The 26,274-nt window shown below is 50.2% G+C and overlaps 7 protein-coding genes across 7 annotated transcripts; 3 read left to right on the top strand and 4 right to left on the bottom strand.

Moving 5' to 3' along the window:
• Positions 1–9: 9 nt before the first annotated feature.
• V2A60_004239 (cytochrome P450) lies at positions 10–1,729 on the bottom strand (the record flags this gene model as incomplete). Its single annotated transcript, XM_083255560.1, has 5 exons — positions 10–185; positions 247–943; positions 1,001–1,386; positions 1,444–1,582; positions 1,655–1,729. 5 exons carry the CDS (start codon positions 1,727–1,729, stop codon positions 10–12), a joined length of 1,473 nt encoding a protein of 490 aa, XP_083111686.1.
• A 1,127-nt stretch (positions 1,730–2,856) lies between these two features.
• V2A60_004238 (FAD-dependent oxidoreductase) lies at positions 2,857–5,435 on the top strand (the record flags this gene model as incomplete). The annotated part of the gene is made up of 5 exons (XM_083255559.1): positions 2,857–3,146; positions 3,234–3,505; positions 3,571–3,944; positions 4,010–4,668; positions 4,721–5,435. The coding sequence occupies 5 exons, from the start codon at positions 2,857–2,859 to the stop codon at positions 5,433–5,435; spliced, it is 2,310 nt and encodes a 769-aa protein (XP_083111685.1).
• Positions 5,436–9,138: 3,703 nt separating this feature from the next.
• Positions 9,139–10,375, top strand: V2A60_004237 (uncharacterized protein; the record flags this gene model as incomplete). The annotated part of the gene is made up of 2 exons (XM_083255558.1): positions 9,139–9,829; positions 9,897–10,375. 2 exons carry the CDS (start codon positions 9,139–9,141, stop codon positions 10,373–10,375), a joined length of 1,170 nt encoding a protein of 389 aa, XP_083111684.1.
• A 1,154-nt stretch (positions 10,376–11,529) lies between these two features.
• Positions 11,530–14,054, bottom strand: V2A60_004236 (uncharacterized protein; the record flags this gene model as incomplete). The annotated part of the gene is made up of 5 exons (XM_083255557.1): positions 11,530–11,675; positions 11,730–12,853; positions 12,917–13,097; positions 13,147–13,838; positions 14,029–14,054. The coding sequence occupies 5 exons, from the start codon at positions 14,052–14,054 to the stop codon at positions 11,530–11,532; spliced, it is 2,169 nt and encodes a 722-aa protein (XP_083111683.1).
• A 3,616-nt stretch (positions 14,055–17,670) lies between these two features.
• V2A60_004235 (uncharacterized protein) lies at positions 17,671–17,940 on the bottom strand (the record flags this gene model as incomplete). Its single annotated transcript, XM_083255556.1, has 1 exon — positions 17,671–17,940. One exon carries the CDS (start codon positions 17,938–17,940, stop codon positions 17,671–17,673), a length of 270 nt encoding a protein of 89 aa, XP_083111682.1.
• A 1,497-nt stretch (positions 17,941–19,437) lies between these two features.
• V2A60_004234 (uncharacterized protein) lies at positions 19,438–22,997 on the top strand (the record flags this gene model as incomplete). The annotated part of the gene is made up of 2 exons (XM_083255555.1): positions 19,438–19,524; positions 21,744–22,997. The coding sequence occupies 2 exons, from the start codon at positions 19,438–19,440 to the stop codon at positions 22,995–22,997; spliced, it is 1,341 nt and encodes a 446-aa protein (XP_083111681.1).
• Positions 22,998–24,983: 1,986 nt separating this feature from the next.
• On the bottom strand, positions 24,984–25,922 carry V2A60_004233 (uncharacterized protein; the record flags this gene model as incomplete). Its single annotated transcript, XM_083255554.1, has 2 exons — positions 24,984–25,730; positions 25,770–25,922. 2 exons carry the CDS (start codon positions 25,920–25,922, stop codon positions 24,984–24,986), a joined length of 900 nt encoding a protein of 299 aa, XP_083111680.1.
• Between the last annotated feature and the right edge of the window lie 352 nt (positions 25,923–26,274).

Below are 26,274 nucleotides of genomic sequence, written 5' to 3'. Positions count from 1 at the left end.
TGAACCATATCAGCCCTCAACAAGGCAACGTTTGCCAGCAGGGCTGGTGAGGAGGTAGATCTTAGGTTCCATATCAGCCTCAGACATGCCCTCCTTGGCGGACATCGTTGCGGTAGGGAACTTGCGCCAGAACAGGGCAACTGCAAGGCGCATCTCGATCATGGCGAGGTGGGCGCCGGGGCAGACTGAAGAAGGATCTATGTCAGCTTGTAATATAACGATTTATGGTATTAGGCAGAAACATACTTCTGGTACCACGACCAAAGGCCATAAGGGCGTCCTTCATGGCCTTGGTAGGGTTCTCCCAGCGTTCAGGAACGAATGAGTCAGGGTCAGGGAAGATTTCCGCATCGCGATGCATTGTGTATGCCTGACAACCGACGGTGGTGCCGCCCTTAATCCAGTAGCCGCTTAAGCTAACACCTTCCGGAGGCACAACACGAGCAAGGGTGCAGGGCACAGCGGCGTAGAGACGCAAAGTCTCTTTGATGACTTGATCCAGATAACGCAGCTCGCGGGTATCAGCCTCCGTAAAGGCATCAGGCAAGGTAGCAACCTCAGCGACAAGCTTGTCGCGGATCTGAGGGTGGCTCGTAACAGCCCAGGTAAGGTAGGTTAAGGTATTGCTAGTAGTGTCAGAGCCGGCAGTGATATAGGTCTGTGCATTGACAATGACCTCTTCCTCGGTCAGTATATCGTTGTCCTTAGCCTCAAAGACCTTGGAGAAGAGTGTGTTCTTCGCATTCGCATTACCTGCAAGGGCAGACTCCTTTTGGCGGGCAATAGACTGGACCGCGTAGTTACGCATACGCTTAGCGCCTTCAATGGCATCACTAACAAGAGGGATGGTAATGTACTGGGCAAGCTTGTTAAGGCTAGGAACCAGTAGACGGATACCAGCAGATTTGTTGACAGCTAAAAGGTCCTCAAAATACTGGTTCTTCTATATTATAGAAAAGAATTAGTATGAATAGAATCAAAATATTTCATATAGGCTTACCTTGCCACTCTCGGTCATATTAAACGAGCTTCCAAAAGTAAGGTCGCCAACAGTATCAGTAGCATAAAACCACCACCACTTAAAAACATCAATAGCGCCCCGTGTCTGTAGCTCCTCACCCATCTTATAGATTGTGGCGTTGGCATGGGAGTAAACCTCAGAGATAATAGGCTTGAGGGAAGATTCGGACATTGGCGGCGCTAAGAGGCGGCGATAGCGGCGGTGCAGCTCGATGTCGCTAGTGTTGAACATAGAGTCGACTTTGCTTGGGGCGAGTGTACGATACGCAGGGTGCTTAACGAAGGTCTCCTTATAGTCGTAGACCTTCTTAACATCACTAATATCGGCGATGCTAACCTCATCGGGACCAGTACGGACAATGCGGCCTGCAGTGATGTTAGTCGATGCGTAGGGCTCCAAGGGTCGAGCCTTGTAGTTCATACCATATTTCTGGTGTAGCTCATGAGCGTAGCCAGGTGTAAAGCCTCTTAGCATAGAAAGTTGGTTGGGTAACCGGGTAAAGCGCGTATACCAGGGACCAGGGACATGAGAGATGGGGTTGCGGAGGATTGCAATGAGTTTCTGCGTGTTAGCGTGTCAGCGTGAGCAGCGTGCGCAGCGTGTCTCCAACTAGGCATCCACGGCGCAACTTACGGAAAGCACCCAAAATGTCGCTATAGCAACAAGGACAGCGTATATTTTTACGCCGTGCAATTGTTGCGGTTCCATTGTAGAGCGTATGTAAATATTATACAACAAATTGAATTAGGTCCGCTATAATGGAAAAGGATATAGAGATAAAGATACACCCTGAATATAAATACACGCAGTGGCTTGGGAATCCTCTCGTTTATCATTAGCTGACACTAAACAGCCAGTAAAACTAAACGGCCAATAACGCCGGCCAGTAACACTAAACGGCCAGTAACACTAAACGGCCAGTAACACTAAACGGCCAGTAACACTAAACGGCCAGTAATGCCGACCAGTAACATTAAACGGCCAGGATATAAGCTCTCCAAGGATGTGGTCGGTAATGCGCAAAAGACTGGGCGCTATCGCGAATCTTGGATCGGCCCAATGACGCACAGCAATGTGACTGTTCGTGGGCACAGAATTGAAGGCTGGCTTTTTAGGCAAGTTGGGCGAGCCAGAGTCCGGCTCCATGTCGAGCTCATTATTAGGGCTGGTTGAACCACAGAAGCAGCCATATCCTTAGAGGAGAAGCGGTTAGGCCTTGGCTACAGTGTGCTTGGGCCTCAGCCTCAAGCCTATTAGTAACTTAATGAGTATAAGCAGCGAAGGAAACCAGACGCGGCCTGACCTGCTTCATCGCCAGCGTTGCGCAAAAGACTTTGTCGTGCACATGCTATGCATCAGAATGCTCGTACAAGATATATACTGAAAATGGCATGCTCGCTGTTGCGCAGGAAATTACAGTGTATGAGAGTTCCGCCTTTCAGGTAGATCCTTCTAAGACTGGGCCTGATACGGCGCTGACTACGACTTCGCATCCAGAGTCGTTTAGTATGCTTGCCGTTTTGGGACGCACCGTTTAATATCTACAAAGATGACCTGACATGAGCTTGCGGTAATTAAACAAAAAAAAATGGTAACCCTGCATACGTATATTCTGATTGTCTTCATGCCTCGTATATGTTGTTGTCAGCTCCTTAAAATGGTATATACGTACCATTCTCGAAAAGAATAATTACATATACCTACAAGCTCTCTGCGGTTCCACGGCCCCAAAACGCTGAGCATTCTACAATCCACCGGTAACAATTCTTTTTTTGCCTTTTTCTTCCGAGCATCATATCATTTCTGATTTACCACGGCACTTTCCTACTGCTGCCATGTCGAAGTACGACTTCAAAGTCGTCGTGGTGGGCGGCGGCCCTACGGGGCTAGCTCTCGCCAACATGCTAGAGCAGCTTGAGATTGACTATGTTGTGCTCGAAGCCTATTCGAACATCACGCCACGTCTCGGTACTGGTCTTTTCCTATCGAACTCTCTTCGTGTGCTCGATCAATTAGGATGTCTTGATGCATTCTATGCTGGAGCTGACGCAGTTGACGATATAACCATAAGACTTAATGGCGTCACCATGTTCTCGCCAGCCACCGCGGAGCATTTTATCCAGAGGTTGCTATTTTCCTTTCTTTCTCGAGTGCATACTTTAGATTTACTTCGCTCATTATTTGGGTTCATTTTGCTAATGTTAGCACATAGATACGGCTACGAAATCTGCTGCTCCCATAGACAACATCTACTTAACGTGCTACTTGGGAACCTGAAGGATAAATCTAAGATCCTTGTTGAGAAAAGAGTCCACGAAATTGTCGAGACTGACTCTGGTGTTGAAGTTCTTACCAAAGATGGCGAGGTATACTTTGGAGATATCGTTATCGGCGCCGATGGTGTACACAGTATTGTCCGCAAGGAAATGCGACGCATGGCCGCCAAGGTGTCGCCAAACCATCCTCTGGTTACAGAGGAAGAGGGTAAGCTCATTTCCCTACACTATTCCCTACACCACAGCCTCAGGTGGAGTCTAATGAATCTATAGAGGGCATAATCGAATATGCAAACATGTTTGGAATTGCATACATTGACAAGCCATTCCCCCCGCGCCTACTTGCAATGGAAGCCAAACAGGACCGATCCTATCTCTCACATGGAAACGCAGAAGGCCGCATATTATGGGGTCTTACGGAAAAGCTCCCTTTCCCGATCAAGGGAAAAAATGCGCCTCGCTATACACAAGCCGATATAGAAGCGCTCATAGAAAAACGCGGACAAGACGAAGTTTTCCCCGGCATCACACTCGGCGACTTGTATAAGGGAAGTAGCGAAGCGAACGGCATGCAACCACTGCAAAATTTGGTTTTCGATAGCTGGCATTTTGGCCGAATGGTTACTGTGGGTGATTCAGCACACAAGGTACGTAATAAAAAAGATGCCATATTTCCACGATTGAAAAGTTGCTGATAACATAACATTTGTAGATGGTTACCCTCACTGGCCAAGGATGTAATATGGCTTTTCAAGACGGTGCAGCGCTTATGAACTCGCTCACTCGGCGCCTCGACAAGTACGGCGGAAAATTACCAAAAGAAGAAATCGAGGCCGCCTTTTGCGAAATGGAAGCCGCCCGCCAGGAGCATGTTGAGCATTCGAGAAAGACATCCTTTGAAATGCAAGAGTCGCAAGCGATGCAGAACAAGATGTTCGTAAAGGTGTTCCCGCTAGTGGCCAAGAACATGTCTCTCGATGCGAAGCACGATGTAAGCAGAAGCGTCATGTTTAACACGGCAAAGCTGGAAAAGCTCCCGCTGCCCTACCGCCCACACTTTATACCATTCCAGGATGAGCTGCCGGCCAAGAGGATTGCCAACGGCCTGTGGAATGCCGGTGCAGTCGCGGCGTACGCCGTGCTGTGGGTGGCCGCGAAGGCGCTTTGTACGTCAAACGACGCGCCGGCTTCGCTTCTGAGAACCATGTTCCATCGAATTACAGGACTAGGGCAAAATACAGTGCCCGCTTTGGGAAGTGCTATTCCGGCACTGTACACCAACTCTCTGCTCAGCACCATGGCCATCTACTGGACGCTCGAGAGATACCGCCGGTGCAATAGACAAGCGATGCTTGGCCCTCTAATGAAGCCGTGAGTAACATCGGGATACCCTGCTAATCGCAAAATACTAAACTCTCTCCAGCACGGGATTTTACTCGATGGCCGCAGATGTCGTTGGTGCCTCAGCCGTCGTGCCCGCCTACCTAAGCCTCTCGGCCATTAAGAGCGCAGATACTGTGGCTACCAATATGGTTGGACGGCCGGTACGACTGGCTGCCATCAAGTCACTCGTGCCTGCTACTATTATTAGCTTTGCCATCGCTGCTGTTGCTTTCTGGGTGGCAGCGTCGTCCAAGGCCAGCGTCGAGGCTGCATCTCTTTGGCGGCTTGCACCACTGCTCATCGCCCCAGTGACGCAAATCATCTATTCTCAAACCAAGGACGAGAAACTCCTGAAGAATGACAAGAAGGGTTTCCTGGACATTGACAATAGTGACTTACCCGCTCTCAAGTCACTCTATGGGGCAGTAACTGGGGCTGCGGCGGCTGCGCACCTGGGCTTTGTAGTACTGCCATGGCTGAATGGCTCGTCTCTACCAACCCTGAACATGTTCAGGAACCGAGAAACTTTTGTTTTGGCGGGTAGTCTCCTGGGTGGCGCGATTAACAGCATCGTCGGCACAAGACTACAGGGCTACGCGACGACCTGGGGCGCCGTTCGCGCGGGATTGCTGTCTTTGCTGGCACTTCCAGTTGTTGGACCTGCGGCTGTCTTTACCGGTGTTAGGTACTGGAAAGAAGTTACCACGGCCAAATTTTGCTTCTGGAAGCCTGAGAAAGACAGCTCCAGGGCATGAGTGGTCGTGAATACCTTTTTCTTTCTTTTCATTGCAAAGCTTTGGTTTATTTGTTTTGTCATATATTGCTAAGTTCATAGAAATAGACCTAGACTTTCAAAGGATCAACATGATTGTTTATAGAAGTGTTATTAAAATAGCCACCTTTGACTCTTTATAGAGCCTCACATCACTTCGAGGCTTTCCCAATATTGTAAATCAATCTAGCGACCAGTCGATGACGGGAAATTTTGGAAGTCCCCAAGATTCTGGTGAGTGGTAGATCTCATGAGTTGCGGCTGCCCACGTTTGCTGCCATGCAATCTGTCGCTCAAGAAGCTTTCCCAATCAGGATGGCAGCGAGATGTGTGGCCGTTCCCTCAGGCTCAGATAGATGCCTTCTTTCTTGATTGTGGATCATGACTACTTCAGCATTCCGAAATGCCTTGGGGGTGGTGGCCAGTTTGTGAAGTATTTTGGTATATAGCAGTTCGACACCTGTAGACCTTCGTAGCGGTGCCGGGGTATTGAACGTCATTCAAAAACGAACCCTGAGTTAATTTCAACTCTCCTAATCTATTTAAAATTGTACTGAGCCGTCATCTAACAGATCCAACCTATCAGTCGGTAGGCCACTTTGCCACCGCGATTTTAAAACTTTGTGTAGCCCTGACCCTTAATGAACGTGGCATGCCACGGTACATCCTAGGCCCCAGCTACAAGTTTAGCATGAAATTCAGCACCAGCCTCGCCATCTAGGCTGTGATATTTAATGCTGCAGTCTGCGTTGCGCTCGTCGGTATTAAATAATGTGCCTGGGTCAATGAAAGGAACCGAGGACTATGGAACATGGACAACTGCATGAAGCAGCGGACTTTCCCCCTCCAAGCGTGACCGTCATGACACTAGCAAGAGCTGCACATTTGACATTTTACCAGTGTGTTGAAAGTTTTTGGTGCTTTCTTTTGGGAGGGTTGCCCATCCCTCGATCGCCTGCTGTGCGGCAACGAACAGACTCATAACATTCACGGCTGGGTCAAGGGCAAGTCTCTCCGCAGGGATGGAGAAGATGAAGTCTTGGACTAGGGGTGGCGTCATCGCAGCGGCGTCGTAGACGACAAGGCCGGGGGATCCCAAAACTCCGTCCTCACAGCGTCAGATGCTCTCTTAACAGAGTCGGACTGGGCGGGTTCAGCCTTGATGTCGAGTCAACCGGCTTCGTTTCGACTATCTGTTCCTTTTCTGGAGGCAATGGCCACTTCATAGCCACCGCTGGGGAGCTTGACGGCGACCGCGTTACCAACACGTGGACCGGCCCCAAGAACAAGCGTAATAGGCTTGGATGACATTCTTCTTGCTTGGGGCTGCTTTTCAGATGAACAAACTCATCGGCACAAGTGTTGCGGTGGTAAATCGATAACTGACTCCGAAGTGTCCATGTTGTATAAATCCAAACGTAAGCATTCCGAGGCGCGCCATCAGAGATCACAGTCTGACTCAAACCAGTTCCCTCATGCTGTGTTCGAATTATGCTCTCGGCGTCATCGTCGTCCCAAGTTCGTCGTCGCCGCCTGACGCGGTAATGACCGCGCGAAATCTACAAAGAATGCTGTGCCTTCTACATCATTCCCTTCGACACCTACCCAGCAGGAGAGACAATTCGAGGCTTTTTCTTCATCGATTCCCGCGCGGGAAAGACCCGCCTTTCGTGCGCCTCCCTAATGTACTTCTTCATGCGCGGGCGGCGGGTCTAACATCAGAATCGCGAGACTGGATGCAGTTCCTTCGGTAGGACAACACAACGAAGGTTTGTTTGCCGAGTCTGACATTGTGCGAGAAGATTAATACCCTGAGAGTACAATACTGTAAAGTAGACCGCTCGAAGCTGCTTAGAAAATGTGCTTGGACGACTAGGAGGAGGTCTACTCCTCCATCGCCCACGAGACTTTAGGGGAACGGCGTACGGGACTACGCTACACTATGCCCATAAATGCATCACCGCAGGCCGTGAGCTTGTAGTCTTGGTCTGCGTTATCTCGTCGTACGCCAGTGTAATTATGAGCTAGTGATAGTTGGGTTTGTTACAGGCGATGTCGCACGGCCGCAGAGTTTAGACCAGGTGATCACTTTGGAGAAGAGCGATGAAGGCGACCTCTGCGGCGGCGGCATTTCTGGCCGCGACGATATGGTTCCGACGGCGCCATCCTTGGTGACGTTGTCCTCAAGGGCGTCTTTACGACTTACGATAATGGCAATAGACGTGTCGGTTTCGCCGCGGACAAGTAAGGTTCTGCTCCTGGTGTAGATGGAGTGCGAAGCAGAAGAAAAACCGCCTGCCACTTGTATTCATGCTTATTACCCCCCTACTATACCCGCGCGCGGGTTAGCATAGAGGTCCTCTGACATGTATACTGAGAGGTGCTTCATTAATTAGTATAGTTACGTCAGCTGCATAACGTTGGGTTTTAGTAGGTCTTAGAAAATGAACTTTTCAGACGGGATGTCTACTGGGGTACAAAAGTGAAAGAGGCTATACACGTTATTCTCTTCGTTGCTAATGGGAATATAAAAGGCCGACGTATAGGTGCCACTGTAGCAACCACTATTACAACTAGCTTCTGCATGCATGGCGTGCTCGGCTTTGTTTCGAATCCCAGGGCCAACTCGCCACTGTTTGCGGGGCCATCCTTGGCCAAAACACATGTTCTATCCAGCCATCAATTGCCGAGCTCACCCCAGAGAGTGTTTTCTTGAGCTATCCTAGCCATCCTATTCGGATCACCTTTGCACAGCCTCGCAATGCCTTTAGCTCTGCGGCGGTAATGGTCGAGCTACTAAGCCCCTAACAAGAGGAGACATGCTTAAAGATGCCGTATGAGTGTTCTAGAAGCGATATAGAAGTGCCCTGCGGAGTTTGATCAGTACTGTTGCGCTAAAAAAAGAAGTTGCCGCGTGGAAAAAACGAAACATACTGGTAGTGAGAGTTCTACAAGCCCCACGCAGTTTGGGTAGAAGTGCGTTGTGCAAGCTTACTAAGAGTAAGAATAATATATCCAGTGGAGTCAATATTAGGCTTGACCTTGATATTTAGGCTACCGGACTGATGGCAAGATCTTGTCAACAGACTACCACGACAACCTCAGTCAGGACTTCCAGGCACCAACCGAAATGGTCCGGAGCTCGGCGTGCTTCTTGTAGGGCAGAGCTAGATTCAATGTTCGGAGAATTATTTATGGTTTACGTCGGCATACGGCTTCGCCGAAAAGGCATAACACTTCATGCGAGTCGGCGGGAGCTAAGTCAATGCACACACACATTGCCTTGACATGCCCTGCAGGAAGAGCTCGCACAACCGACAACTCGATGCCAACCTCAAATGCCGAGATTTGCTGCTGAAACTCACAAATAATAGAATGTAATCATGCTAACTTAACACAATAGGCATTACTATCGTGACCTTGCATGGCAGACGGCTATGTTGATTCAGTTTCGGCAGCTCAGTCATGCAAGTCAAAGTCAGTTGGCGAAGGCGCTTATGATGTCGTTACCGAAGAGTGAGGTCTCGATAATGGTGAATGAAGAGACTCAAATAATATAAAAAGGGTGGCATGGTCCAAGTCATTAGCCATGAAGCTCTGTATCGCATCAACTATTTTCCCATCCTCTTACAAGATAACTTTCTTGGCCATTCTCTATTCATTGTGTACAGTCACTGATCCTCATTATGCCTAAAATCGCCTCCATCCTTCGCTTCACCTCGGTGGCGAGTGTCCTCGCTGTTAACGCCGCCCCCTTCCAAAACGACACGCAGTTCACCATTCCCGTGAGGTACAATCCCAACTTCGTCCTTCCTGAGCCTGAGCCTGAGCCCGAGCCCGGCCTGGATGTGGCACGCCGTCAAGAAGCCGATCAGGGCTCGACGCCGGCAAATGTCAGCCCGACGCGCCCCGAAGGGGAGTACTACATTGAGGTGGACATTGGCACGCCGCCGCAAAAGATGAACCTGGTTTTCGACACCGGCTCCTCTGACTTGTGGTTGTTTGGTGCCGACTCCCAGGGCGACATCGGCCAGGACCAGAATCGCTGGGACCCCGGCGCGAGCTCGACGGCACAGCTCGTCCCTGATGCCACCTGGAACAGGAGATATTCAGACGGTTCCGGCGCCGAAGGCACCGTGTACCAAGATTCCGTGTCCATGGCCGGTGTCACGATCCGAGAGCAGGCCGTTGAGCTTGCTCAGACGGTCCGCTCACAGCGCAATCGCAATGCCATTCTCGGCTCTCCCGTGTCCGGCATCATCGGCTTTGCCTTTGACAGCAAGAATAAGGCAACTCCGCAGCAAAAGACACCCTTCTCCAACATGAAGGCAGGTCTGGCTAAACCCGTCTTTACTGTGAATCTGAAAAAAGAAGCCGGTACGCGCCCCCCCCCCCGCCCCTTTACTCATGAGCGCAGTTTCGGACTAACATCAAATATCTGCAGACGGTACTTTTGGCTTCGGCTTCATTGACGAGTCGAAGTACACGGGTGAACTGGTATTTAGCAGCGTCGATAACTCCAAGGGTGCCTGGACCTTCACGTCGCCAGGATACGCTATCAATGACGAGCCGTTTGTCGACGCTCCGATGATCGCCACGATTGATACGGGCAGCGCTGCATCGCAGATTCCCGCCCCGGCCTACAGCGCGTACCGCCGCGCCAACCGCGGCGTGCCGGACGTTTTCGACTGTGGTACCGCCCTGGCCGCCTTTCAGTTTGGCATCGGCAACGGTCAGGCTATCAAGGTTGACGGCGAGAAGCTCAAGTACCGCCGCCCAGACGGCAAATGTCAGCTGCGATTAGCTCGCGGCCTCCAAGGACAAAACACTGCCTTTTTTGGCGCCCCCTTCCTGGAAGCCGCGTACGTCGTTTTTGAGGACGGCACTGAAGGTCCGCGTGTTGGCTGGGCCACTTCCGTCTAGGCTGCAATATCTATGCGCGCAGTGGTAAGGTGTGATATTATTGTGTATGGAAATGATGCAATATTTGATCGATCGTGAGCAGATTGTGTTGTCATTGAACTAGACGGGTCTATACATAGCGAAATATATCCCCATATTTTGGCTACTCTGAGTCTGAGCAAAGCGTACATTCCTGACTATATTGCATTGGGACAGGATAATGGCAGACACGGCTTTAAGCTGCAGTAGACGATGACAAGATCAGTCTTACAAACCGTAGCTTGAAGGATAAATTATGGACTTTGTATAGTTGTGTTCTTCTTCTTGAAGAGCTTTTCTGTTCGGTTATAGAGAACCTCTCGGACGCGTAGTTTTCCGATGGTCGGCGGAGGAGAATGCCTGCGACGCTTGCACAAAAACAACTGGCCAGCCCATTGTTTATTGCTGCAAGTGTCTCTGAGAAAATGGCGCACATGGCAACTTTTACGCTCAAGAGCGTCTGGTGCCTCATCATGCTGCTCTGGGCAAGGCCCGAGGACTAGGCTGGCTGCACGCCGAGGAAGTATTTGGAGCCTTACAGCAGGCGACGAGGTTTTATAACGAGCATTGCGGAAATATATTCAAGTGTGGCTGAAACGAGCAGGGTCCGGGGGTATGGATGGGGAAAGCTGCCGAGGAACCCTGCAAGGCCGCAGGCCAGGACGCTACCCCGAGAGCCTTGAGAGAGCCTTGAGAGGCGCCATGCAAGGAGTAGCTTATGTCGAGGCTTCCAAATATTACCTGGCGTCGCTGAAAAGGCTTGTGAATGGTGGAAGTGCAATAATTGCAAAGTCAGAAAGCTGCGCGTGACCCACGCGAGAAGTCGGGCTGCATGCAAGCCGAGCTTGTATTCTACAAGTACCGTGTACTTTGAGAGAGCACGGTATGCACCCCCAAATTGCGTGTTCAAGGAGATCCAATGACAAACGGTTTCAGATGCGCTACTGGCAATACCATTTTCAGTTAGCACCGGGCTGCTGGTGGCCAGAGGCTGAGCTGGCAGCTGTTGGGGCCAATAGTTGCTGAAACTGGTATTTGCTCGCGCCAAACAGCCAGGGATGGTCCTCTATAGCGCGATTTGTTTTTGTGGCTCCAGACAGACTACATCTACGGATAGATCCGCCAGTGACTGCTGGTTAGACCAGCAAAGCCCGCGCCTGTGCTTCCAGCTGCTCTTCGGTTAGTCGGTCTCCCCACGCCGCAAAAGCCGGCGCCGTCCGGTGCGGTGGCAAACTTTTTGACAACTGCAAGCCCTCGAGCAGCTCGGGGTACCACCTTGGGGCTGTGCAAGTTAGAATGCTGGGCAGGCTAGTTCACGGCGCAAGGGGACGCATACCGGATGGCTGCTGCATCGCAAACCGTAGACAGTCGCGCACATGGACCGCATCATTCAAAAACTCCAGCAGCAGCGCAAAAGCTTCCTTTTCGTCATAGCATTCCAGCGGTGGCGGGTCGTCTCTTGAATGGTGGCGGCTGCACACCTCGGACGCGATGCGGGCCGACGTGCGGTGGAGAATCACGTTAATAGCGGCAGCGTCGACGTGCGGCGCTGTCTCGGCGAGGAAACCGACCAAGTCGCACACTTGAATGTCGTCTGGATCTGGCTTTTTGTGCCCGACATCTCCGCTCTCCATAATTATATCGCGGCGTGCCTTTACCAAGGCGTAGCGCACCGCGGGTCGCGTCTGGCAGAACTGGTCGGCGCCGTAGATGCGCTCGCACGAGACCAGCAACGTCCAGGATGTCGCGTGCAAGTGGCGCGGTTTGGACCAGCACTCGATGCTCGCGTCACCGGTCGGATTGAGCGACACCGACGCAGCCTCGGCCGGCAGGGGTCCGACTCGGCCATCCGACGTCAGCGAGAGGCTGCAGAGCGGCGGCGCATCGTCACCGCATATCATGCCGAGATAGATGCAAAAGGCGGACGCAAAGTGCTCGGACGTGCAGAGGCTATCTGCAAGATAGGCGTAGCGCGGCCGGAACAGGTCGTCGAGCGGAAATTCCTGGCGCCGCACAAACATTTGCAGCAAAGGAAAAGCCGCGCTCGGCAGGACAGGTCCCGCGACGGGCAGCCAGAAGCGGCGGCGCAGGGGAGACGAGTAGGCGCACGTAAAAGTGCAGTCTCGACAGAGCAGCGGCGCGTACGCGGGGGTGTTGGCCATTAAGAGGAACACGAGAGCGGTTGCGTCGTCGTCGACTCGCTTCGGATCCTGCAAAAAGCAAATGTGCTGCAGGTTACGCTGCCGACACAGCGCGCGCAGGAGAGCCTCCAGGTCGCCCTCCATTCCATCCACGCATATGCTCAACGACGCGGCGCCGGCGAGCTCGGGTGATTCCAGAACCAAGGCGGCCTCTTGATACGACAGCTTTCGAAAAAGGGTCCAATTAAGATGCTCGACACCCGCGTAGCTCCAGCGAAGAAGCTTCGCGGTGGCCGAGCAGGCTTCAGCATTGCCCGACCTGCTACTTAGTTCTCGGGTTAGTATGTAGTGCAGGGTCCGCATGTCTCTTTGGGGCTGCAACGTTGGCTCGTCTAGGGTCGCGGCCTGGTCAATTAGAAGCTTTGCCTCACCCTGGCCGGACCAAAATGGCCCATTCTGCGTGGTCGATGCCTTGGTGTCGGTGATTTTGGCTTGACGCCTTGACCAGAATGGCCCTTGCCGCATCGGGGAGCGTCTAGCATCGTCACTCGCGGGCCAGATGTCTATGAGCGTGGTCAGCATCAAGTTGTTTCTGCGGCGCATGAAGCATGCAGTCGGTAGCCCCCTCCTCGACGGCGTTTACCGCTTGCACCTCGGCCCGAAGCCTCTTTTGCTGATCCGACTGTGAGACCCAACTTGCGTACTGGAAGGCGCGCAGGTACTGCTCCAGCGTCTTGGGCACACGCGGCCGCTGCTCGTCGACGACGGGGACAGGCCCTGCATTCGGCTGGGGGCTCTCAAAGGAATCCCACCGCTGCCGGGGATGCAGTGCCACCGTGCCCATGTGGTGGATTGGGAACGCCAGAATGCCCGCCCTCACGTTGTCGAGATTGGTGATGTCAAGGATGACGGCGCCGTACTCTGGGCTTGTGTCTTGGTAGGCCCGATGCAGCGGTTCCAGCTGGTGATCGAAGCAGGCGTCGTGGGATGGGTCGAATCTGAGGCCGACCAGGAGGCACGTCGAGAGAACTGGAAACGCTACGAGGCCGTCTGCGTCTTGTCTTGAGGCCTCGTCGGCGTACAAGACGGCGGCCAGGCCAAGCTCGCCCTCGACGGCCACGCGATTGCCGGTGGCGGAGAAGATGGTCACCAGCCGCAGGCACGCCCTGGCCACGCGGAAGGCCAGGGGACCTGCCACGGACGACGACGACGACGACCGTCTTTTACCAGGCCATGATGCCACAGCCACGGGACGATGGCTACCGTCCGGGCCAACGCGGGCAACGACATAAAAGAGATAGGCGCTAGGGTCGCTGGTCCACAGACACCTGTAGTATTTTTTTCCTTATTCCAGAAGCCTGAAAGCATGCCGCGGATGGGAGAACATATCGTGCCGTGGACAAAGCCCTCGATGCTCTACGGCGAAGGAGGGCAAGACCGCCTGCACAGCAGAAGGGCGGCCCTGAGGGGAGTGCGCTGCCAGGTCAGGCTTACTTCGCCGGGTATATGTCCATGTACATTGTACCATAAGGAACAAGCGGCAGCGCTCGGTATGCTGTATCATTAGAATAGAGGACGCCATGTCCTTGAGATGGGTTTTGGTGGCGTGGTTTGTTAGGGCGGGCCTGCGCCGCGGTGCGACGGGCGAGGCTCTAGGGTATGTGCGGGGGAAGGATCAAAACTATGGTGCCCCCAGTCCTGTGGACCTGCAGGGTAGGACCTATCAGGTAGGCCTTCTAAGTAGCTAATTTTCAATAACTATAGTTCTTCCTCTATTTTAAAAGGACGAGAAATATAGAAACTTAAATATACTTATTTCCATAGCAAAACATATTTCTATATCGAAATTCAGTTCTATATTTAAATCAGTTTATATCGTAGAACATACACTCATATATACTCACGGGCTATCTTCTCTTATTTATCACACTTTAATTAACACTGATCCCTACTTAGTAAAGTAGTTCGGCTCTAAATACAACTTTTAATTATAAAGGGGCTAGCATTAACCTATGCTAGTAAGAATCCCTAGACTTTTATTAGTAAATTGATAAAAGTAGGTCCTCTATTTAAGAGAGTATAGTCATGTGCTAAAATTTAAAATCTATGTGCTATATTGAAGCGGCCTTGCATTTTAGGTCCTAGCTTAGTAGCTATGTATACTCCATTTTACGCTTTAGGTCACGCCCCACGGCAATCCTTTGTAAAGAGCGGGACAGGCTTTGCCTCATCAGTGGTGACTCTACGAAGGGCAAATTATTCACCAACGGTCTACCATGGAGTCTGTCCGCCTGCTCCAGCTCGCTCTCTCCCGTCTACTCGAGAGCTTTCTTTTTCTTCGAAGACCCCTTGTCGCGCTTCTGTCTACTTCTCAAACTATTGGTCACTCCCCACATTCTACAACCTCTGAAGCAAAGCCCATCACGCCGCCCCAAGCGACGAAAATCCGTGGCAAATACAAATGCATCGTTGAATATGAGTCCACGCCATTTTTGATCATGTGGTGTGGCTCTCAACAATACCCCTCCCTCACGGACTTCAGCCGTGCGCGGAACGCCAACTTTGAGGCCACCCAGATGACGCTTTGCCCCGAAATCGAACTGCTATGGCGACAAACTAGACTTCTTGACTATGGCACTTACGCCTCCATTCGAGTAGCCGATGGCCACTGCTTTCCCATTACCAAGCTAGCACATCCTGACCATGATTTGGCAATCAGTCTTATCACCAGGGAATTCAGCATACTTTCCGAAATCAGAAGCGCGGGACTTTCAACTATTGAAATCGATAGTCAGCCCATTACATGCCGCGGTACGATTCACGGCTATAGGATGAAAGAACTAGCCAGGTTGGATCCAGGCGAAACGTCGGCACGCTGGGGAGAAATCCAGGAATCGGTTGAACAGCTACACCGCGGAGGCTTCTGTCACGGTGACTTGAGCTCCAGCAACACAATGAAGGGCGAGGATGGCCATCTTGTTTTGATTGACTTTAGTTTTGCGGGCCGAATTGGCAGTTCTGTTCCGCCCTTTATGCCGAAGTGGCGATTCCCCAGCGGTATATATAGTCTTGATGAGGATATCGCAGCATTAAAAAGAATGTCTTGCTAAACAAGAGCAGCTCGGCGTCAATCTAAGGGGGGTGGGGTTAGGGCACCAGCCAGAGAACCAAGTACTAACGTCGGCCACCCCCTTGCGGGCCACCCCCCCATCCGGGCCGCCCTTTTATACTAAAATAGGCATTTTTTAACATCAAATAATAGAATATTAATATATAATAAAAATATAATTTAATATACTAAATTATTATATAATAATTAAAAAGCTATATCTAGAGTTTTATAGCTTAAATTAATTTTTTTTTCTTATAATTCTTTTAAGAAATTTTTAAAAAATATTAAGGTTTACTAGTAAAATACTAATAAGCCTTAATACTTTATTATTAATTCTTAGAATTTAAGGATAATTTTAAAATACTAGAAATCTTTAGTATAGCTAATTAATATAATAGATTATCTATATTTAAAGTCCTTAGTCTATTTAATAAGTCCTTAATTAGTTATCTTAAAAATATTAAAAGTAAGGAAAATTTAATAAGAGAGAAAATTTACTTTATTAATAAATATTATTCTATATTTTCTAAAGCTCTATAATTTAAAATATAGACTTTTATTATTATAAAGGATTTTATTATACTTATTATAGACTTTAGATATTTTTAGATAAGAAGATATTTTTAAAAAAAGAAAAAGTAAAATTTCTATAGAATTTACTACAGAGTACTTTTCCTAGTCTTTTACTAATAATTTATATTATTTAGATTTTAGAAAATAGAGAAAGCTATAAACTTTTAAAAAGGTCCTCTTTAAAATAATATATTAAGAATTATTATATATTTCTTTCTCTAGAAGTTTAATATAAGAAAGTAAGTTAAAAAAAGGTGTATTTTGGTGTAAAAGGGCGGCCCGGATGGGGGGGTGGCCCGCAAGTGGGTGGCCGACGTTAACACGTATTTTCACCCCAGCACATTCATCGGTCCCTTTATCAGCACAATCCTCTTGTGCCCCTGCTGTTATCTCACAGCAGCACGAGGCATACTTTCTAACATCTTGCTTGCACATTATTGATCGAGGGGTGTTCTATGTCGGTGGTGTGTTAGACTGTACGACGCGATATCATGTTTCTGCGCAACACGACTGAGGCCGATACTTCCTTTTTATGTCGTGAGGCGGATTGCAACCATTTTTACCGAAGGGCCGGAAGAAATTAGGACCTGCAAGCGTCAAGGTAGGTGAGGGGAAGAGGAGAAGACGGGGGAAGGCGGAGAGGGGAGAGCACGATACAGCAGAGTGCTGCAGCGGGCGAATGCCTGGTACCGAATTGTCAAGTCAAGTACGAACCCGACTACGGCGGCCAATAGGAGGTCGCCACGCTGTAAATATTCTGTCAATCAGGGGTACGGAACCTAGTGCAAACGCATACAAGAAACGGAGGCATCGTCACTGCTAAAAGGGATACACGAAGTGATAGCCTCTTCTCTTCGGCTACTATGTATAATCCCTGGGTGAGTGGGTGCATGTGTGGCAGGAACCAGGCACGACACTAACGTCGGCCACCAGCCGAAAACCTATTTTACACAACACTACTTTTTTGACCACCTAGAAAACCACCGCACAACTTTTAAAAACTTGAAAATTTCTAGTTAACTATACAAATCTTTCAACAGATCTTGAATTTATATACATATATATTCTTCTCACTGAGGTATAACTTTAGTAAACATGAAGAAAAAAAAGTGTCAATGTCAGGGTCGGAGGGCGGTAGGCACCCCTCAGGCAGGGCAGGCTCTATATACAAGACGTAGCTCTTCGAGCTATGATGGAATCTCGCCGAGTTCCAGCTAAGCAAATAGGTAACACGTCAAGGAAAAATAAACAAGTTGATTAAACAGAGAGTATTTGATAATTCATGCTCAGTCTATACTGCATCTTTCGGGGCCCCCGTAGTCTGCAGCAAGCCAAGCAGATGGTGGCTCACACTGGGATCAACGTAGACCTGTCTCAAGACATGGTGAAAGTGCACCTCGTGCAAATTCACAAACGCAGACCTCTTCGTGGATACACTGGCTCCCTGTGGATTATGCTTGCTTCTGATTTTCCTTCGCAACTTCCAGGTCAAACTTGTAGCCGCGCGGAGGACCCCGCTGGGCGAATTTCCAGCCTCCGCGCGCAAACACCTGCCCATTTTCTGCAAGAGTCCGGCGGAAAAGCTTCATCCGGTCCTTCTCGGTCGATGGGAACACCTTTTGCTCCGAGGCATGGGGCTTCATTAAGTCGAGGGCATTGTCAATCCACTCGTCTACGGTTGTCTCACGTAGCCTGTCCTTTTCCAAACACTGGCGTCTCATGTTCGGCGATACTCTTCGCGCTGAGAAGTGGGTAGAAAGGCAAGATACAACACTGCTAACAGTATATGTGAGCGTGCATAAAAGTTTAAATCGTGCATGCTGTAACCTTCCGTCTCTTGAGCGGCGACGGCCGCCAGAAATTCGACCTCTTCCTCGCTCCCCAGCTCAAAGACCCAGCCCCTTTGCGTGGTCATGAAGGATGTACCACCATCTGGCCAGCCGCAAAATCCAATTACAGGTCTATCGCTTCCCTTTACATCCGGCTCAAGCGCGACCGCGCTGGTGGCGTGCCATCGCGCGGGGCTGTAGTGCCTATCCCAGTCTAATACATCGCACCCCCCCTGCGCTACGTAGATGCTGAAGTTGCTGGGCCCTGCTCCAGTAGCTCGATCGTTGCGCATATGATTCAGCCAGAAGCGAGTTTGTGTCTCTGAGTAAGCTGGCACCTCCGGATGGTGCTCTCGGAGACGTGATATCGTTTCTTGTAGAGTCTCAATGCCTATTCTAATAATATTATTTTCAGGTATAATACTGCATGTGCTTATAATAGTGTCTGCCCATCGTGGAAGCATGTTATGGCATCCGTCAAGTTTCTCCCGCAGGATGCTATACGGGTCATTCGATGAGGGGAGGTCGCGTAGGTTGGGGGGGGGGGGGGGGGGGGGGGGGGCGCTAAAATTGAGCCGTTGCTGGCTGTAGGAGACATCTAGGGGAGAAGTATTCTTTCTATACATCTCGCGTAATATGTTCGCGAAATTCGTTGTAATAGTCGTCGAAATGAGTTGTGAAATAGTCTCTAGCGTCTTCGACATCGCCTTGGTGAAAATGACCGTAGCCTAGTTGAGTTAGGTAAAATATGTCAAGGGAACTGAGTTGCCACTGAGTAATGAAGAGTGCAAAAAAGGGAGTAAAACCTGTCGTACCGATTGAACTTCAAGTTGTCTTGCCCAAATGACCAGCCTCGCTCTTGAAGGTTATTAACAGCGTCAAAAACGCCACCTGCTCCTTCAGAAATGTGCCAATAGATGTAGGCTATCCTAAGTAGTTTCTCATGGTCATTAATCGATATGGTGCCGCTTTCTGCGCCGACTTCAAACTCAAAAGAATCGATCGCTATTGCCCTGTATGGGAGGAGGGGCAAAAGGAGGAAGCTACTGGTAAGCCACTTACTGACGAAGGGGAAGTTTATTTGCAGGTGGCTTTGACTAGGGTAGAAGCATTTTGAGTAGGGATATGTCATACCCTTTATACCTTCCTTTATGGTTTTTAGGGTACGTGAAGGCATGTATTGGCGCTCATTTGCTATCGAACTCGACTGATTGGTCACGGCGAGTGCATAAACGAGAAATGAGCAGGTCTACCTCAGGCTAATACCAGTAACCCAGTGTTGCGGGAGCTTGGATGGGTTCAGGTGATCAAAGCGGCAAGAGATAGCCCGCGAAATGACGAATGCGAGTAATGTCGATACGGGAGTCGTTTGCATTACGGAAAGAAGTAATGTCGCTCTGGAAAGAGCCGGCTGTCTTCATGCCGCGCATATTTCGCGACAACGACCCCATCTGGGTAGACCGGTGCGCCTCTATGGTAAGGGAGCTGTAGTGTGGGCGTCTAATACGGCTATATACCTACTACACAGACACTGTTTCTAAATTCTATAGTGATACTGGCCATACGATTCTAAGGAGGAATCGAGCAGTTTATTTGACGCGAGCAGAGGTGGCCCAGAATAAGCCGTAAAGGGCTTTAGTAGTGTCGTATGTCTGTAATGAGATTTGCAGGTATATGTCGCAGAGCTAACCACTCGGTGACCTGGCTTACCCTATGGTCGACAGCTAGATGCCTACGAACCTCTGGAGTGGAGATAAACGTTGTTGTGTTATCCAAGTCGTTTTGTAGTAGTACCGGCAAGCCAATATTCCTGTCGCTGAATGTGATTTCTATCGTTGATTGTTCGGGACGAGGAACTTGGATCGCGGCCACAAAGACCCCCTCGTGGCTATGACTCCTTAGGAGCCCTGCTCGCTCGTGTGCTTGACCTAGGACTTTCATTAGCGGTTGCCTGCAGCGCGGTGGTAGACTCCTACCGAAGTTATCAAAGACGGAGATAAAAGGCGTAGGTTGAACAGAACGGTCTTGCCAATCTAGATGACGCTCAATCTTGCCCTTGTTTAGCCAGTGGCTATAATCCATGTAGTAGCTTCCCTTTGCGGTGAAACCGGTGTCATCGTATAATGTGAATGAGCTGTTACTCTGTACTCGGTAGAACGTCGTCATCACGTCGGGGCTGCGAACGGAGCTGAGACGAGTGAGAATCAGGGTGATGTATTTTTTTTGGTTGTGAACACGGCAAGGGAACGTACAGAGGCGTGGCGTGGGTGGTGGTGCTATAGCTTATAGGTAGGTAGGAACAGATGAGCTGGTGTCTAGAGACGGGCCAGACTTGCAAGGGACCTGCCGCAGGCGAACTGCAGGCGAACTGCTCTCCCAATTCCATAGTCAGGGAGAGAATAGCACCGTCTACGAAAGCTCTGGACAGCAAACGTCCCGTGGCAACCAATCCAACTGCGTCTGTAAGCGCCCACAGCCCTTACTGCAGGCTGCTTCAGGCAACGAGGCTCGCTGTGCCGCCACTCTTGGTTTTCCTAAAGACGCCTTTTTGCCTTTCCACCCCCTCCAATTCTGTTTGACAGACTCCCCTCTTGTAGATTACCGTGCTATCCAACTAAAATACATGGAGACGTTATCGGGTGGGATAGTGCCTGGACGTCTTAAAAAGCAACGATAAACCTAACAAAGATCCTTTACTTGAATAAATTACTTGTGCGTCACCTTCTCTATTTAATCTACTTTCTATTGTCTCACTTGCTTTTAGACATTAATTGCACCGATTCGTCTTTGGCTCAAATGCGCCGCTACGAGTCCGGACCGGACTCCGCACGACTGCACCCGCCATTCAAGGTAGCCACACAGTACTAAGTACAACGTGAATAGGTGAGACTAACAAGGGCCTACGGATAAGTACATGGGGCAGCATGAATGAGGAAAGGGTGCAACAATGACCGATTGTACAAACAAGTTTATGCATCACGGACTTGAGCTGTATAGGGTCTCTGTCATGTGACTGCCTACGAGGCTATTAAACCACTGGAACGGAGCGCTACAAGGTGCTGTGGCGCAGCAAAATGTCTACTACATGTCCCTACTGTAACGCTCTAGATTGCTCAAGGCAGCCCCGTAAGTATCTATGTGACACGGTCAAATGTATACCCAGTAGACATGACTTGCCCCTATTGGAGGTGTCTAAATAAACTCAAAACATCTTTCTCCCATTAATACATGTTCAGAAAACACCCCACTCCCGCGTGCTAGGTGCCTTTGCCTGTCCACCAGGCCACTGGATCAGTCCGACCCCGTCTGATCCGTCAAGCTGGATCAGGTTGAGTCTGTCTGACGAGTCTGTTCGGATCAGTCCAATCATGTCTGATCCAGTCACGCGACGTATCCTCGACCTGTGACGACCCCTGGCTGCCTGCGAGATTCTAAAGCCCTACGTATTCTACAAGCTCTAGAATTTCTCAAGATAATTAGTCAAGGCCATGATGAAGTGGCCTTGCGCAGCTCAGGCATGTCGCCGTCCCGCTTTGTGGACGCTTCTCGGGCAATGTGAACAATGCCACCAACATTTTTGCGGAGAGCATGCCGTCTCAACTTTGCACACGTGTCTGACAAAAGAGGTTTGTATAGAGACCATGAATGATTGAGCGAGGCCGAGATAAAGCTGACATTGCCCCTCCTTGTAATAGGAAATCCACAGAATCTACGTGTCTGGTGACGAGTTTAGGCTCCGAAAGCTCAACGCATCCCGACGAACGGCAGGCGAGAAGATCATCTCCGCCCTGATAGACAGCATCGACGGCAATGCCCTCCGCGAGCGTGCCGAAACTTTGCGTCACGGAATGAGATGTACCGTCAGTCTTCCAGCAGCCAATCAAGCATACTTGAACATGGACGTCGTTGGGGGACGCAACTACCATGGCTCAATCGTATTTGACGATGGAAAAGTCTGGCTAGCACGATTCCGGCTGCCCAACCACAACGCACCTCCGGTGGAGGAGAGAAACTTTGACCGTCGCAGTGAATTCGCCACATATCGCTTTCTGGCCGAAGCTGCTGTCCCAGTTCCACGCGTCTACGACTATGCCGATGACGAGGATCCATCCAACGCCGTTGGCGCTGGATACATTCTAGTCGAAAAGCTTGCGGGGAAGCCGTTGGCTTGGCACGAAGCGGGTCAAGCACAGAGGGAAAAGTTCATGCGTCAGTTAGCCGACATTTATACCCAGCTGGAGAAGCGTCCTCTTGGAGCACTTGGGCGCCTACAACCATCATCGTCGTCGGCAGGCCAGCCAGAAGTTGGTCCGGCATTTTTCGATTACGACTCGAGTGGGCGTGCAGTGCCGTTTGGTCCATTCGATAATATGGACGACTACTACAGGGCCTTGGTCCAGCATAAAATTGGTCTCATCAAGACGGGGAAGATTGCACCATCTGCACCCCTGGACCAATACCTTGTATACAGGAGTCTCCTTGACCGCCTCCCCCGAAGCGAGCGGGGTCCTTTCTTCTTGCGCCATGTCGACTCTAGAGATGTTAATTTCCTAGTTGATGCTGACTACAACATCACAGGCATTATAGATTTGGAGCTGGCCATTGTTACGGCCAAAGGCGCGGCTTTCCAGTCGCCTCTATTGCTGTACAACCTGCGAGAGGTGTACCATGAAGGCCTCTCCACACCAAGCGAGGATGAGAAGCGCCTTGCTAAGATCCTTCAGGAAGAGACCAAGTCGGACCTCGCTCCGTTGGTTGCGCAGAAGCTCCACTTTAGAGTCGACCAAGTGATAGAGACGAACCCCGAGGATGGGGAAAACTTTACCAGAGTTTTCAGCGGATGGTGGAAAGCCGCTACGGGGGAACAAGCATTCGATTGGGACATATGGTATAGGAATGCACTGGACATGTATGGCGATGGGGGCTTTACGCCTTCAACTACCAGATAACAGTGACATGTTCAATTAATTATTGCAACCGTCCTGTTTCGGAACCGGATAAAGCGCTGTCCAGCATTGCGAATCTTTCGCCACACAGATTTGACGCGGGCCTCCCCAGTCTTTGCCACAACCGTCTGTGCATTTTCACCAGCTAATACGTGTTCCTCTCGCACAGCCTTCCAGACAACTCTGTTCCTCGTGCTTGGGTTTAGAAGCGCTATCGTCCTCGCGGTCTCCACGGCGTAGTCTCGATCTCTTCTCCCATCTCGCACGGCCTCATATGTAAATAATCTGGCCAACCGATTAAAGCTCGCGGATTTCGCCATCATCATATCGTAGTTCACAAGCAGCCATGTTGGAGGGCATATGAGCTCTGCAGGCATTACCCATGATTGCTCCCAGTCAATTACCGCGACGATATTATAGTCATCATCAAAAATAATATTGGTTGGATGGAGTATAATATCGCCATGGAATAGACAAAAATTCTCTTCCTCCCTGCAGTATAGCTTTTTATAGACGTTGCCATATTTGGCCCTTGCGTAAGCTTCAGCGGCCTCTTCCATGTCTGGTTGCTCGGTTTTTTCAAGCGCATTTAGTGATTTCAGCGTCAGATCATCGATCAATTCAGAAGTGGTTTTATACGTAGTAGTCGGGCCGATGAACCTTCCTGGTTGATATCCTGCCAGCTCCTGACTGACAATCTCCCTGGTAAGTGGGCGGCCGCCCACGCAGATATCGTTGACATTGCAGTCCAGAAGTCCGCTTTTTGTATCTTTTGGTAAAGCAAGAGAGCCAATCGCAGGGAATTTGAGCTTTGACAACTCCGTCCAAATACGCAGAGCCTCCATAAAGACTTGTGTGTTAAGAAATTGGTTTTCTAGCATATCCTGTAAAAATCTGCCCTCGTGGTAACTGAGAATGGAATATGGCGATTGTATGATGTTGTCTTCAGTAAGGTCTACAGGATATACCTTGGGGACAGGTATTTCGGTTTTCTCAGACACCACTCTGCATCGCATTGGATCTTGTCGTGTTCAAATCGCAAGTGAATGTACCTCATCGCCAGAATTTCACCTTGCATCACCTTCTGGCGAAGAGGCAAGCTTTCATTGCGACATTCGAACGGTATCCGTAGGACACGCCGTTCCAATGAGCTGAATTGGACAAAGATGCACGCGTGGTAGCTCCCGCATTTGACAAATGTGGTCGAACCAGGAGGGCAGAAGTTGTCGCAGGGCCGCTGCTGAGAGTCTTGGGCAGAGACTAGCTGTAAGAACTCGCTTCTTCGTTGCGTAAAATCGTCAAGACGCTTTTCGTAATATTCTTCGCTCATTTTGACATTAAGAAGTCTTCAGTGCAACAATGGGGGAATGTTGAACGGTGCTGCTGATTAAGGGAATCAGGGTGCTACACGTGCCACATAGCGACTGCTTGCGCAGTTAGGTACTGTAGGGGGTGCCGGCCAGCAGGGGGTGAAGGCCGGCTGTCTATGGTACTACAACTTGATAATAACATAACTATTATAAAAATAACTCTTTTACCCTAAGAAAGGTAATAAGCCACTATTAAGTACTAAGGATTTATTAATAATAATCCTAGTTTTTTTATTATAGAAACAAATCATTAATGTAATATCATATGTATAAATAAGCCTCTGTAATACTACAGTTAAGCGTTATAGCGGTTATGGGGAAGGCCACCTACCACTATAATAGAGGGAGGCCGGCGGCGTTATGCCGGGCCAAGCCCACGGAGGACGGAATCAACGCGTGACATGAGGCACGTTGCCTAGACAAAATAGAAATGAAACCAAGATTCCATTACTACCGGATGCATGCTTCCGACTCATGTACGATTCTTAGTCTAGAGTACATTACCTATGCCTCGCCACCGACGCCTCGAGAGATTACTCGTCCTTTCTTAAACTCGTCGAAGACATAACATGGTTCCTACGTTGTTGGCGGTGCCGCATTACTTGTCGGGTATTAAAACTCATACCTTGACAACAATGCCATTATAGTTCACATGATGCATCGATTCTCCTACAACCGCAGCATTCACCATCGTCGTCTCCGTCATGGCATGCCAGCCAGCCATCCTGCAGACACGCGAGATGCAGAACCAGAATAATATCTTCATCGCTGAAAGTAATGTTTCTTTGCCACCCATGATCTCGCTGTATGCCCTGTGAAAGCCATCATACAACAGGCGCTCCTCCCCGTGACCAGCGTGAATATGGCCAAAGACCACCAGCTCCGGCCGCACCCGTAAAATCTCCTTCATGAGTTGAGGACAGCCTTTGCCCCCGTTGTCAAGATGGCCCCTCGGTGGCCCATGCGTCAGCAAGATATTCACGTCCGGCGGTACCATCTCAGGCCACACCATCCGTACCTCTGGATACTGAAACGCCCAGTTCCCGAAGCTCGGCGTCCACGGCGATCCAAATACGTGCACAACCCTCCCGCCAGGAAACGTCAGCCGCGCCGACGTATTATTCAGGTAAACGACATTCCCCCAGTCGAGGTCGCGCCGCGCTGCGCCCTCTTCCTCGCAGATGCGGTCCGGCGAACGCGCCACAAACGCCGGGTCGAGGAGCAGGTCGTGGTTGCCCGCGACGACAACCTTGTATCTGTGCGGCAGGGCGTTGAGCCAGGCGAGCTGCGCCTGCAGCTCCGCAAAGGTGCCGTGAACGGTGAGGTCCCCGGCGTGGACGAGGACGTCGCCGGACGGCACGGCGGGCTATGTGTTGTGAGTGTCGGAGATGCACACGACGGTTACGGGACTCTCCGGGTCGGGCGCGCGCCGCGGCAGCGCCCTGTGTCGGTAGAGGTGCTGCGCGATGAATAGCGCCGGGCTCTCGCGAAAGCGTTGCCAGGACGAACGCTGAGGTGTCTGCCACGCTGGCATCGGTGCACTGATTGTCCTAGCCATGGCTAACAGTCGACGAAGAGGTGATGAGAAGCCGCTGTTCTGTTGTTGATCTAAAAACGGAGTCGGCCGGCCCTCACGTGGCCCAAGATGCAGCTAGGTGATCCTCATCAAGTATCCCTTGCGAATTGGTTTAGTCAATACATTTCTGGCTGTGTGTTAGGTAGGTAAAATGGAATCGCAAGAGGGAAATGCACATGGTGGTGGTGGGTGGTTCAGGGGATGTTGTGGGAAACTGGGCGCCTAAAAATGACAGTGAGTGACACTTGATAACGGGAAAAAAAGAAAGGCGCTACCCTAAAGGAACTCACAATAACTTAAACTAGTGACAGTTGATTCTATAAATATATTTTGA

The sequence above is a fragment of the Cordyceps javanica genome, chromosome 2, assembly GCF_051103115.1.
Source record: "Cordyceps javanica chromosome 2, complete sequence".
NCBI lineage: Eukaryota > Fungi > Ascomycota > Sordariomycetes > Hypocreales > Cordycipitaceae > Cordyceps > Cordyceps javanica.
This window is presented reverse-complemented; position numbering and strand designations above follow the sequence as displayed.